This window comes from Phaseolus vulgaris, chromosome 2 (genome assembly GCF_051622355.1).
Source record: "Phaseolus vulgaris cultivar YP4 chromosome 2, ASM5162235v1, whole genome shotgun sequence".
Classification (NCBI taxonomy): Eukaryota; Viridiplantae; Streptophyta; class Magnoliopsida; order Fabales; family Fabaceae; genus Phaseolus; species Phaseolus vulgaris.
The window spans coordinates 35,136,465-35,150,466 of NC_143499.1; the positions used below are offsets into that span (position 1 = coordinate 35,136,465).

The following is a 14,002-nucleotide window of genomic DNA, read 5'->3' on the forward strand; positions in this document are numbered from 1 at the left end:
TGTGCTAACTATGAATTGTCACTTGGTGTAGAACCTTAGCACTATACATCAAACAAAACTCGCCATAATGATTAAAATGAAAAGGTGAAAATGAGTTAAAAGTGCCTACTCTGTTCATCCATGTGTGTGTATAACAGTTTTTAGAAAAAGTATGTTAATGAAAATCAATTTCTTTTGAAAACAATCTTTTAGCTGGTATAAAGCATGTAACTAGAACACATTTCCACACCCTTATAACCCAGTAAAGAATATATCTTAGGTAGATACTAAATGTAAATGGTGATTTTCAGAGCAGAGAAATTAATTAGTACAAGCTACTTCAAATTAATTTAAGTGACTACAGTAATGAAAGATTAAGTTCCATGGTCCAAAAACTTCCTCGAGTGCAAGCCTGTGCAGTTATAGAGAAAGCATGACACCAATTCATGAAAGGAGTCTAAGCTTCTCTAGTTTCCAGGTACACACTATATAACCTATCTTATGACAGCAAAAGAAAAAAAAAATCATGGACCTTTCTTCTCTTCACCTAACAGATAATATAAACTTTACGAACACCTTCAGCCACCAGCTACTCACACTTGATGGACCTGTATATGTGACGAACAAAAAGCAGGGAGGCACGGAAACCTACACTACCAAGCATTAGGAAGAAACCATAGCAGATGCAGGCCATGTAACCGAAGAAGAACGAAGTTTGCATAAAACCAGACATATCTGATCGTGCGTAGTAGTAATACAAGCAATAGCCGTAGATGAACAAGCCAGTTGATCCACCGCAGAGGAAAGACCTGTGAAACACAGCAACATGTCATCAAGTTGAGAGTAAAATGAAGACTCAAGTTTAAACAGTGCCTCTAGCTTAAAAATGTTGATGACATAATTAAAATAATAATTACTATTGGCTAAAAAACAAATCTGGCAAAAAAGGGAAAAAAACTGTTGTTGCAAGAAATGCCACAATACTCTACTTAATATTTTCTTAATTTTGGACCAAGAAAACAGTTTGTTTACACAAAGTTGAGACAAATTCATGCACTGATATTTCTTTCCTGCCAAATTTGAACAAAAATGTCTATATATGGGCCATGCTTTGCATTGCCAGTGCTCAGGTAACCCAGACCTTTTAAGATGATAGGCCAAAATTTAGAAAATTTTGGCCCTGGTCTCAAAACCTAGCCAGGCCATGAATGCAACAGATAATCAGTATGTTTTCCGGAAGAAAAATAGCAAACAAAATTGTTGAAATATGGGTGAAATATTGCACATTTACTGTGCAAAAGACAGATTGATTTGTAGGAAATCCCTCCCTAAAATTAAGGATGTGGGATTAGGAGCTTATTTGGTAGAATTGCTCCTGATTTAGAGTCTTTATTTCTTGAAATTCATTTCCTTTCATTAGGATTTTTTTTTCCCCTTTAAATACTCATGTATTGTTTCTTTTTGAGATCAAGAAAAGTAATTCTATAATTTGTTTATTACCTACACAATTTTTCAAATGTAATCAGAGCTCTAGTTTTTCCTCCAGCCCTGGTCTCTACTTTTAACACCTACGGCCTTCATTGCCACTTTCTCTTCAAGAGGGTGCAGCCTTAATTGTTGCAATTTAACGTAACAACTTTAGTGTAGTTTTCTCTTCTTTGTAAAATCACCCATTAAACTACTGGTTGCTGATTTGCATCTTCATGATGTCTGATCCAAAATCAACAAAAGATTCCAGTTTTTCACAAAAGACTGGTGAACTCCAAGGCATTAGACCTTCATACAGGTTAAACAGGAAACCCTCCAAATCATGCTCTCGAGTAATGTTTCTTGTATGAGTGTCTCATATAGCACTAACTCTTGGATTATGGATTAAGGAGCTACAGATCATATGACATACTCATCTCAACTCTTTTATTCTTACACCCCATCTCCAAGCAATGGGAAAATTATTGTTGCCAATGGCTCTTTAGCTACAGTTGATATGGAGATATTCATTTGTCCTCCAAACTTATTCTTAAAAATGTTCTACATGTCCCAAAACTTTTGACAAGTCTTATCTTCATAAAAAATATAACATATAACCTCAATTGCTATGCAATGTTTTCCCCATCTTTGTGCATTTTTTCAAGAGCAGCACTCAAGGAGTAGGATTGGACTTCCTAAGGAAATAAATGAGCTCTACTACCTAGAACCATCTTAAGAATCCAAAGCTGACCAGCCCATGTCTCTTCTCAGTGTATCAAATAAAGACACTCTTTGGTTGTACTACTATCACTCAAGACATCCATCATTTTCTGTTTTGAAAATTATGTTTCCCCATTGATTTGATAATCTATATACCTCAAAATCGAATTGTGAGTCTTGTGAATTAGATAAAGACTTGTATGTCTTTTCCCATTAGCAATAATATGGGGACCATCTACTATACCTAATATCTTTGGGGCCTGTTGGTTTTTAACTTTTGTTGATGATTGTTTACTTGGCTCTATTTGCTTAATAAAAAATCTGATGTGAGCCCTGTTATTCCCATTTTTCATTCAATGATTCAAAATCAATTCAAGGTCAACATAAAAGATTTAGGTTTACAATGCTAAGGATTATTTCAACCAAACTGTGTAGTTATTTTCAATCCAAAGAGATCATCCTGGACTCTTCATATGTCTATACTCCCTAACACAATGGAGTGGCAAAGAGGAAAAATAGGCACTTGCTCAACACCACTCGAGCACTTATCTTTCAAGGGAAAGTTTCAACAAATTATCAAGTAGAAATTGTTATCACTATTGCATATATGATAAATAGACTTCCCTCACATAGGTTAGAGAACAAAAGTTCACTTCAAACCCTAAACAATTTCTTCCCTCACTTCAGGATCTCAAATGGCCTCATTCCTAGAATATTTGGGTGCACAACTTTTGTACATATACACAACCAAAATAGAGACAAACTTTATCTCCAAGCTGTTAGATTAGATGTGTCTTTCTTGGTTATTTAGCAACTCATAAAGGTTACAAATGTCTTAACCCTTCTAAAAACCTGTATATCTCCCTTGATGTCACTCTAACTAGGGAATTTTCATATCTTAGCAAAATTATATAACTGATTTGCTAGTAGGAACTGGAAAAATTGGGTGCAGACTATTATCAACTCCAAAGGATCCTAATCACAAGTTATGTAAAGCTGAAGAGGAACCAATAGTAGACAAGATGTAACACTAGTCGAAAAATTAGTAAATTTGGCTCTGACACACACACACACACACCAGACATTGCTTATTCAGTGAGTGTTATCGGCCAATTCATGCATGAATCAAAAGAATCTCATCTTCAAGCTCCTTAAAGAATTTTACATTACTTGAAGGGCACCCTTGGAAAGGGAATACTATTCAAAAGAAATGAAAGACCAACTCTTGAAGCCTACACTGATGCAGATTATGCAGGTTCTCTTGTTGATAGAAAATCAATAACTGAATATTGTACTTTACTAAGTGGGAACTTAGTGACATGGAGAACCAAAAAACAAAATGTGGTGGCAAGAGCATCGGTAGAATCAGAATTCAGGTCCATTGCATTAGGTCTGTGAGTTATTATGGCTAAAAATTATCTTATATGACTTGAAGGTTAATTTGGAGGAACCCATGAAGCTCTCTTGTGTGTGATAATAAGTTATCAATAGACGTTGCACATAATCTCATTCAGCATGAAAGGACAAAAACATGTTAAAATGGACACTCATTAAGGAAAAATTAGAAAGTTAGTATGTCCGTCCAAGCAACAGGTGGCTGAAATGCTGACAAAAGGACTCAATACCAGACTTCCATAATCCCATAACCAAGTTGGATTGATGATATTGTTAGAGATCCCATATCGACTATATATATATATATATATAAGTGAGGACAATCCTCACTTACAAGCCGATTTTGCAAAATTGAGTTAGGCTTTAACTCATTTCTAATATGATATTAGAGTTTATCCTAACGAGGTTTGTTGGACCTACTGTATTACCCACTACCGAGCCACTATCAAACTATCCACATGTATCTAGTTCCATGCTCAAGATGTATATGTCTCAAAGTGAGTAGATGTGTTGGAGATTCCACATCAACTAGAAATAAGGTCAATTTACAGTATATAAGTGAGGACAATCCTCACCTTACAAGTCAATTTGTCTTGATTGAGTTAGGCTTTAACTCACTTTTGAGAGAGGTGTTGAAATATGGGTGTAAATATTGCACATTTACTATACAATATAGACGGTGAAATTCGTAAAATTAAGGGATTGAGATTAGGAGTTTATTTGATTGATTTGCACCTAATTTAGAGTCTTTATTTCAAGAGAATCATTTTCTCTATTTCAAGAGATTTATTTCCTTTTTCGTTTTTCCTTTAAATACCAACTTATTGTTTCTTTTTGAGATCAAGAAAAGTAATTCCATAATTATTGCTTACTACCTACACATTTTTTCACAAAAATATTTTGTAGTTGCATTTGTATAGGATATTTATTTCCAGGCAACCATAGAAAAAGATTATCTTTATGAATTAGCAATATTAGTCCTAGAAAAGTTACATATTCTAAGGCACATTCCCTTCCATTATAGCATCAATCAAATCTTACCAATGCAATCCACTAGTTCTAATCAAAGTGGGAAAACTAATGTTAGTATATTGCTATAGTGACCTGGGAGACACATGGACAAAGTGTCTGCTTGTTTGAGTAGACACAATAAGATGAAAGGGAAATAGGAAGTCAATGTGGAGATAATAAACTCTCGATACAAATGTGCTTTCCATATATTCAATCAAACAAGAAACCCTAAATCAATCCCACTACTTCCCACTTTAAGTTAACCCGAGTCATTATACAATATTTATAGTCATTTTACAGAAAATTAACATTCCAAGTATCTATGGTAAGAATCTCAAAATCCCAAACTAAATTGCAGCCAGCTCATGAATTAAACTACTGATTCTGAATGCATGATCGAAAAGGAGACTAGGGGAAAACAAGGACAGGCAGAAAAAGGAGAAGAGAAACTGGTAAATTAACTCAGACACAACTGAGTTCAAATTCAAAGTAGAAGACCTTTTGTAAAGAGCCCAAAATATGACCATGTTACAAAATTAAAAGCATAATAACCAACATAAAAAAACTTACAAAGTTTAGACCTTAATAAAATCCTAAAGATATGTTCATAGGCTTATGAATGACATCACATGTCATCCACTCCTTGTTGGGTAACCATATCACCTATTTTCACTAACTAAATATTATTTTTGAAGAGGGCCAATGAGAGAGAAGGGATGGTATTATGAACCAAGAATTGAAAAGAAAAAGAAAAGATCGATTTTATTGAACAGTATGAAAAGAACAATGAATAGGAGAGAAATCTCCCCTCCAAGGGTTCTCCTTAAGAAAGGATTTTTCCTTTCTCAAAATGCCAACGCTCAATTTACAATAACAACAAATCTGCCTCTCCTATCCTTCTTCCCTTATTTATATCTAACTAACCCTAACCCATTAATATTCTATCTATCTTAATAAACTTCTCCTTCTACTTGTATTCTAACAGATGGGGATTTGAGATGGAAGGAAATGACACTCCCCTCCCAAATACCATTGTTAGCCCCAAATTTGAGGTGATGTAGAGAAAACCAATCAGATAGATATACATTACTAACATTACATACATTAAAAATGTAACATGACAAAGTATTGCGTTATTTTCAAATATTATTTTTTGTAGAACCAGCATTGTCATGAACATATACTCTGGTAAGTGGGATGAAGGCCACTGGAACTTAAATATTAGAATATATTACAAATATCCGATAAATTATTGATTCTATATTAGAGTAATTTAATGTATCTAAGATTATGAATTAGGATTAGTTTTCACAATTCCTTATTATCTCTTGGATCAGTATCCTTGTTTCGTTATATTAAATTATTAGTTTCTGTATATTTAATGATTAGTTTCCTTACTTAATAGGGATTACAATCTAATGTTAGTATAGATAAGTATCTCATTGCTTTATATTTTGTAACATGAATATAAAGTCTTAATCAATTTCAGAGTTATTATCAATTATCTCCTTTTGCTCCATCAATACTAGAAGGCTAAAACCCTACAATTTTGAACATGGTATTAGATTGGTACCATCCTCCTCCATGACCTATATCACCACTACTCTTCTACTGCCACTGTCAGTTAAACGTTTTACAATCACGACCAAGCATGCCATCAATTGATACAAGCACCCAATGTCTAATGTCCAGGAAGTCCAATGCTTGCATAGACTAGATTTGGCATGTATCATACATTGCACTGCGCTTCTCTCCCTGCATGCATGTCCAGCAGCACATGACAGTGTATGGGGTCTCTGACTGCACCACTCTCTACAATACCAGTCACCTAAGCACTCTTTACCCGGATAAGGCCTCATCTGATCCAACTAACCCCCAAAATCTATCTAACCAAACATTCTTGTGCATATGCAATCCTATTCCTAACCATTGGTATCTTGTCAGGCCCAGTCCTCTGTCTCTGTTCAGCATTACAGATGCCTGTTTGGCTTTGCCATTGTTTTAGGTTCTGAATGCCTTTTATCCAATATAGCATTGATGGGGAGAAAGGTGGACTGTACCTAGCCCTGATTTCAATCCCAAACATGATTTGGCCGTGCTGGTCTCCAATCTCAGACACTAGCCCAGTCAATGTCCAATCTCAAATGCTTTAGCCTTGTCTCAATTACCCACTCCAAACTCATCTCTATTCCAAACCATCCAATGTATCATAACAACTTTCTCTTTGTACTACTGACTTTTTTGTGGTGACTTGCTTTCACCAATTAGTCATACTGTGATGAATTGAATGTGTATCATACTAACTTCCTGTTGAGGATCATATTGATGGTGATTTATCCTGACTCATTGATGACTCATTCCAATGATGAATTCTCCTTAGTTGTGAATGATGCAGACCAAACCAATCAACCTCAGTTTGAATTTAAATTTTGTGTCCTAAGTTTTATTATGGTTTCAAGCTTCAAACTTCTGTTTTGGATTAATTTGGAGAAGCATTACTTCATGCTTTGTAATTTGTCAACCAAGGACCATGCCAACAAAATCCCTTCCTCCTTGGTCTTGCAGCTTCAGACCAGTTTGCTGACTTTGAATACCTTTACCTTTAGCAGTACTCAGCTCTCTGACATCTCCAGCATCCCTGAGTTTCCTATCCAACCATGTCTTGCATAATATGTGCTTGCATATTTATTTTAATACATCAAGGTTTAGTGTGTATAAAGCGGCTGTAAAAATTATAAAAAAAAGATCTAACAATATTTCAGTTGTATCTTATAATATCTTAAATTATCTCTAAGGATTAGTTTCCCTATTTCCTTACTATATATACATTAGGATTGGTTTTCATATTTTTTTGTTATTGCTTGATTAGTTTCCTACACGACCTCATCTTTCATGGATAGGTTCCATATTTAATTAGAACAATGATCAATATTAGTATAAGGGAGGGCTTGTGCTCTATGTTTTTCACCAAATCATATACCAAACCTATATCAATTTTAGAATATCCAATCTCCATTCTCTCCTTTTCCTACCACAATAACTAAAATCCTATGAAACCCTATGATATTAACAACAAATTGTGTGATAGATTCAATTAGCCTTTACATATGTATCTCAACATTTAAGAGGAGTAAACTTAATCAGACCAAAAAAAGTGATAAGTGGATAAAAGAGCAGAGAAAAATGTACAACTTTTCCATAATAGCAAGTGTAATTTAAATTTTCTATTAACAATTTTTAAATATTTTATTGGAAAATATGTGTGAATAGAGTAAAGAATTTATTTGAGATTTTGTGGACACGATAGTGAGGATAGAAAACTCATTTCTTGTTACTATATTAGTAGTACATGCCTAAAACTTTATTTTAAAATCCCCCCTCTTTTCCTAGCCATTGACTGTATCCTTTAAACCAAGACCTATACGAAAAACTAGCTTGATTACTGATATAAGCATAGACAACATTATTTCTAGTGAAATACATATTACACACTCAATTTTAAAACAACTATAAAAGATAGCAATAGGATAAGTTACACACCTCCACCACCATTCATGATCCTCCGCAGCAAGTTGGAAGTATGTCAGAGCCACAGTGATGAAAGCAGTGACAATCAACAGAATAATAAAAACGATGAATAGTATGCTGTAGATGGTATAAATTCTGTGGCCCCATACACTTGCAAAAATGTAGTACAGCTCTATGTAGATGGCACTAAATGGGAGAAATCCTGCCATTGCCATCTGGGGAAGGGTACTCCTGTACCAAGGCAGTGGTGGAATTTCTCGGGGATATTTTGTAGTGCGGACAGGTGCTTGGAACTCAGATTTGCTATTTTTACCTGCAATACCACCCAACACAAGCAGTGGTGAAGTTACCAATGTCCATATTAGGACTATCACCAAAATTGTGCCAAATGGCAGGGCAGCAGTTGCACTATAAACAATTGCAACTGTGTTAAGGAAGCAGAACATAAGGAAAAGGGGCCCACAAAAGAGGCATCCTGTGAGCAATAAGTTCCTAACCTGCCAACAAGAAAATAAATGTATAAATCATTTAATTTCATTTCATAAAAATTATACAAATTAATACAGTAAAACCATTAACAACAATCAAAGCAAGGAGTTCATATGTACCCAATTAGACCCTTCAAGTTGAATGTAGAAGGAAGTAGCAGTGTAGCCCGCAATGCCAGATGTGAGAGCATATATGACCACCAGTGCAGTAAATAAAGCACCTCGGTTATATGGATAAAACACACCAACCAGTGCTAGCATAAAAATGAAGATTGTACTGCACAAGCATAAATAAACAGAGAATGACTTCCATTGGTGTGTATAACATAGAAAATGAAAAGAGGATTAAAAAGAATTCAAAAACTTCAACACAGAAAGGAGAAATAGCCTGATAAGATCCTTACAGTGTGAATAACTGAGTACCAGAACCAAGGGATGCTGCAAACAAAGATTTATGCTTTGGAAACCGAAAAACATCACCATGAATGTATTTCCACCCTGTCTCGTCTTGATCATCAGCAGCTTCCTCATCTTGAGCGTATCTGGAGAAAATTACAGCAGATAAAAACAGGAAACAAAGAGGGTGAGGGACGAAATGTTATAGGTAAACAAGATGAAAATCTGACGACAGATGGGTAAGCAAGTCGTACTTCATAAAGTCATTCTTCAATACACGCATGAGAATGGTTGCCAGAAAACCAGTCAAAAGAAGCACTGTTACACAGGAGTTTATGATCGAGAACCAGTGAATCTCTAAGTGATGAGGCAAAGAAGAAGATTGAGAGTACTTTTCCATTCTCTTCTCGAAAGGAGTATCAGTTTCCTTCCATTTTGCTGTGTACCTAAAATCAACATCAACCTCTTTATCCTCAGTCAGATCCACCACAGAATTAGGATCCATCCGGGCACTGATCTCAACCACTCGATCCTTGTTGTACAGAATATCAAACTGAATGTGCTTGTAAAGAAAATACTTGTACTCGCTAGGATCAGTTTTCCCTTCCTTATCAACCGTCCCAATAAATCCCCAGATTGGCAAGTCATCATAATACATCTGGAAATAATAGTCCTTCTTAACTGCTTCTCGAAACTGAGCAACTTCCTGCTTTTTGAGCTTCCGACTGCATACAAGCTTAGCGTCTTTCTCTGTTCGGAAATCAAGTTCATAAGGAGTACTAACAAGCCGATCGCCATTCAACACCTCACCAAGAGCTTCGGTCTTTTCTTTCTCGTTACCTGACATTTAAATGTATTCATTCTTCCGATTGCACATATTAAGAACCCATAAAAGTATACAAAATACATTAAACATAGCTACATACAAACTCCCATTTATTTTGTCCAGATGGTTCAATTCAACAACTACATAACCTAACCAAGAACACAATACACTAATAGCAGGAAAAAAGCAATCCAGTATGATCTCCCTTTCTAAAACTGAAACACTAAAACTAAACTAAAAAATCACACGTTAAAACTCCATCATGAGTCATCACAGTTGTATTAAAAATTGGATGAATAGCTTTGACTAAATCAAATAACAAAGTGTCAATTAAGGAAGAAATAAATAACAAAAGCTGAAAAACAAAATAAATTCAGATAGTTAGTTACCTGTTACACAGAATGGCAGGTCAAAGTACCGATAAGTTTCACTGAAACCAGCCAAATATGAGAAATCAGAACAATAAGATGACAACCTCGTATCACACTACGTTGCAATCGAACATAACAAAGCATGAAATTGAAAAGAAGATCAGATTTTGACGACGACCCAGAATCTTAAAGGGTGGAAAGAAAGTGCTGGAGGAGGAAGGGGTTGATGGGGTTGGTTTAGAAATGGGATCGAGCGAAAGAAGTAATGAACGAACCTTGGGTTGTGAAAGGGACCAACTTTGTTGGCGTAAAGAGGAACGTGGTCTCCTTCCTTGTAACGGTGATCGGAGGCATCGGATCTGACGAGGATTGTTCCCTGCAAAGAGATCAGAATCGCGAGAACCAAAGCCAACCCGCTCCTTCCCATTGCTCTTGATCTGCACTCACAATCAGATCAGATAGATGGATAGAGAAACAAATAAGGACAACCAGCAACCAATTTATTCACTACAATTTTCACGCAAATTACCACATTTATTTATTTTAAGAAAAAACAATGTTTCTACTTTTTCTTTTTCTTTTCCCACTATTCAAAATTAATTTTCTCCCTTTTATATTCAAGACTCTATGCATTATATCCTCCTAGATAACTATTATTTAATCTCAAATCATTATCAAAAAGTAATTTCAATACATATTTTCTTGTGGAAAATTCAACTTATTTAATAATATTAGTTTCAAAATTTTAAATTTTAAAGTTCTAAATATTAACAAGGTTTAAATATGTTTATAGTGTGTGAATTTAATATAATTATTGCTTTACTCTTTAAAAACATACGTAGAAAATTAGTTTTCCAAAAAAATCTATTTTTATGCCCCTAGAAAAATCTATTCCAAAGTGATGGTCTTTTTCTACTTACTCGATTAAAATTGTAGTAAATAGAGAACATTCAGGTGTGATTAACGAATTAATTTGTAAAATAAAGCATGTATCATTCGATATATCATTTTTTTAATTTTATAAATTCTTATTAAATCTTTATTGTTGATGAGAAAAGATACACAAGTTTGTTTCTTTTGATTAATAAAGTTAGTTAGGTGAGTGAGAGAGTGCGAAAATTATGTTTTCTATTTGCCCAGTGGACAATTAGTTCTGTTTCCTCTAAGAAATGAAAATTATTCATTAATCACAAGTGATGTTTGGTTTTCCAAATAAGATCATTTCAAATGAAGGTTCTTAGATTTGTGTTCTTAAGTTATGAACTTGTTTTCATTTTATTTTTTATTTAATTATCTTATTCGTTTTTACATTTGGTCAATATTCAATTTAGTATTATAATTTTTTTTAAAATTAAATTAATTAAATCTTTATTTTTTTCCAAAGTGAATATTTATTTTAAATATTGAAACGAATAAGATAATTAAATTTTTATTTTTTCCTTCTAAGGACAAAAGTGGAGGGAGCCAACATAAATATTTGAAATGAATAAATAAAAATTGAACTCACCTGCAGAGTAGCATTATAAAATGGGATAAAAAGGGGCACGTTTTGCTGAATTGGTGATTGGGTGATAACAACAGTGTGAAGTCACCTTTTATGAATGGTTCAAAAGAAAGTCACTTTCCATGCTCAGAATAAAGAGAAATTTTTTTATTAACAGAAACGAATGAAGTTTCAATTTCTTTTTAGAGTTTCTTGTTAGTTAAATTGACTGTAAAAGGGAGAAGGATTATAGCATCATTTTACTCTTAACTAAAATAATTTTGGTGTTTCCTCTATTGGTAATATAAATAAGTGTGAATTAGAAGCTAGAAATGGAAAAGATCAAGAATATATCAACACAAATGCAAACAAAATAAGATTGTAAAACACAAAAGAAAAAATGAATAGATAAACTTAATACTGTATTTATCAATTAACTAAGTTTGAAAAAATGACTTTAAAGAATTGAATAAAAGATGGGATTCTTGATAAAAGGCAATGATAATCAAGTAGATTCTACATCTAATATCAATCAACTCAATCATTAAATACTTTAAATAATTCATTAGTAGTAATAATAATCAAATACTCTTAATTTTAATTGATTTAACTATAAAGAAAATGAAAATATGTGTAAAATCATTCATTCAAAATGCATAAACAAATCAACATTATGTCCTAAATATATATATATATGACACAAATTACACAATTTTCATTAAGGATGCATAGATACACTACAAAAAAAATCATTAAATAGAAATTAATTTTAAAGACAAAAAATAATCAGTTACTATAGTAACTAAATTAGAAACCATTTTAGAGACTAAAAAATTTGTTGGTTTCTAAATTAGTTTCTATTATTGTTAAATAATTTTTAAGTTAGTATCAAATTAGCTACCAAGATTTTTGCTACCAAATTCAGTCAATCAGTATTCAAAACTTACCTGCAAGCAATAAGGGTTAGAAATATTAGTAAAGATAAAACGAAGGGTTGAGATTATTATACAGAACATTAAGATAAACAATTATAAAACAATAAAGAAAACACATTAACTCTCAAGTTCATTCAACAACAAATTCGTTGTTGATTATCTTAAGAATTTTCACTTTTTCATTTCTCACACAAACATCAAACTTAATCAAATAACCATTGATCAAATTTAACAAAATCTTATCAACAAATCAAGCGTCTACTTACTTATTCAATATCTCACTCATCTCCAAACGTCTACTTGTGAGATGTTTTTCTTCTACTCTTGAACTAAGTGAACAAAAGATTGATTAAAACTAAGTGAAATAACCAAGAACTCCAATTAAAGAAACAAAATGAATTCTCAACAAGTGTTTAAACATAATTCCTTAACAAACACCATAATTAAAAAAATCATACCTTTTAACACAAACTGCTATAGAGAATTTAATAAAAAAAACTTTAATGAATAGAAATTTCATAATTCATTTCAAAATCACAAGATAATCAACTCAAAGGAGCTTAGCCTTTCATGTGGAGAAAAACTAAAAAGATTACAAAGAAGAAAATAAGGAAATTAAGAAAACGCAATGCTTTGTTTTTCGAATGTTGTTGTGAAGCTTTTTGTCCTTGAAGTTTGTATCTTTTATAGGTTTTTCTACTCTAAGGATCTCGAAAATATATTTTATCTTATATATTGTTTACAATTTTCTTAATTTTCAACTTTCTAAAAAATTTAGTTTTTGTTTCTAGTTTTATCATGATTTTGTTACTTCATTGATTTTATAGATAATTTACTTCCAATTATGTTTTTGGAATATTGTAGATTTCATAACTCACAACCCTATATGTCACATCTCATACCATAGGAAATGGATGGAAGAGAACTACTCACTTAAGGAGAAAACTAATTGGTAGAGCTTGAAGAGAATGATGAGAAGAAGTGATGAAGAAGCAAGGAAAGAGGGAAGAAAGAAGTATCTCTTAATTCCTTGTGTCTTAGGTAATAAAGGAACCTTTTATGTCTTAATTTTGAGCTTTGGTTTGTGCAAAAAAATACCAAAAGAATATGACTTAGGGCTAGTTATATTCAATTGAAAAGGGCAAATTTGTTTAGCATATTATGAAAAATTGCATTATCATAACCTTAAATCCCCTCAGAGCAACCTCACTTCACAAATAGAATTCACTCCCAAGAGAAAGGATGAAGAAAAGCATTCAGTATGGAGAAACTCGATGAACACATCCCCAATATGGTAAAAAAAAGCTTTTAATAAGAAAAATTCATTGAATGCATGCCCTATACGTTGGGCATATTAGCTCTAGAGACATTTTTAGTGTAGGGTTGGAAATGTGAGCCAATAT

At 33.1% G+C, this 14,002-nt stretch overlaps 1 protein-coding gene across 1 annotated transcript; it reads right to left on the reverse strand.

The window, feature by feature from the left end:
- Positions 1-304: 304 nt before the first annotated feature.
- LOC137811648 (transmembrane 9 superfamily member 2) lies at positions 305-10,812 on the reverse strand. Its single transcript, XM_068613452.1, has 7 exons — positions 10,457-10,812; positions 10,200-10,240; positions 9,239-9,824; positions 8,993-9,130; positions 8,709-8,865; positions 8,113-8,597; positions 305-788 (listed from the first exon to the last, which is right to left on the reverse strand). Exons 1-7 carry the CDS (start codon positions 10,606-10,608, stop codon positions 569-571), a joined length of 1,779 nt encoding a protein of 592 aa, XP_068469553.1. The 5' UTR covers positions 10,609-10,812; the 3' UTR covers positions 305-568.
- Between the last annotated feature and the right edge of the window lie 3,190 nt (positions 10,813-14,002).

Excerpts from the sequence above, each read along its gene's own strand:
- LOC137811648 (XM_068613452.1), bottom strand. The coding sequence starts at position 10,608 with ATGGGAAGGAGCGGGTTGGCTTTGGTTCTCGCGATTCTGATCTCTTTG. Across the intron at positions 9,825-10,199 it reads CCTGCCATTCTGTGTAACAG|GTAACGAGAAAGAAAAGACC; the intron begins GTAACTAACTAT and ends TTTAAATGTCAG. Across the intron at positions 8,598-8,708 it reads AACTTGAAGGGTCTAATTGG|GTTAGGAACTTATTGCTCAC; the intron begins GTACATATGAAC and ends TCTTGTTGGCAG.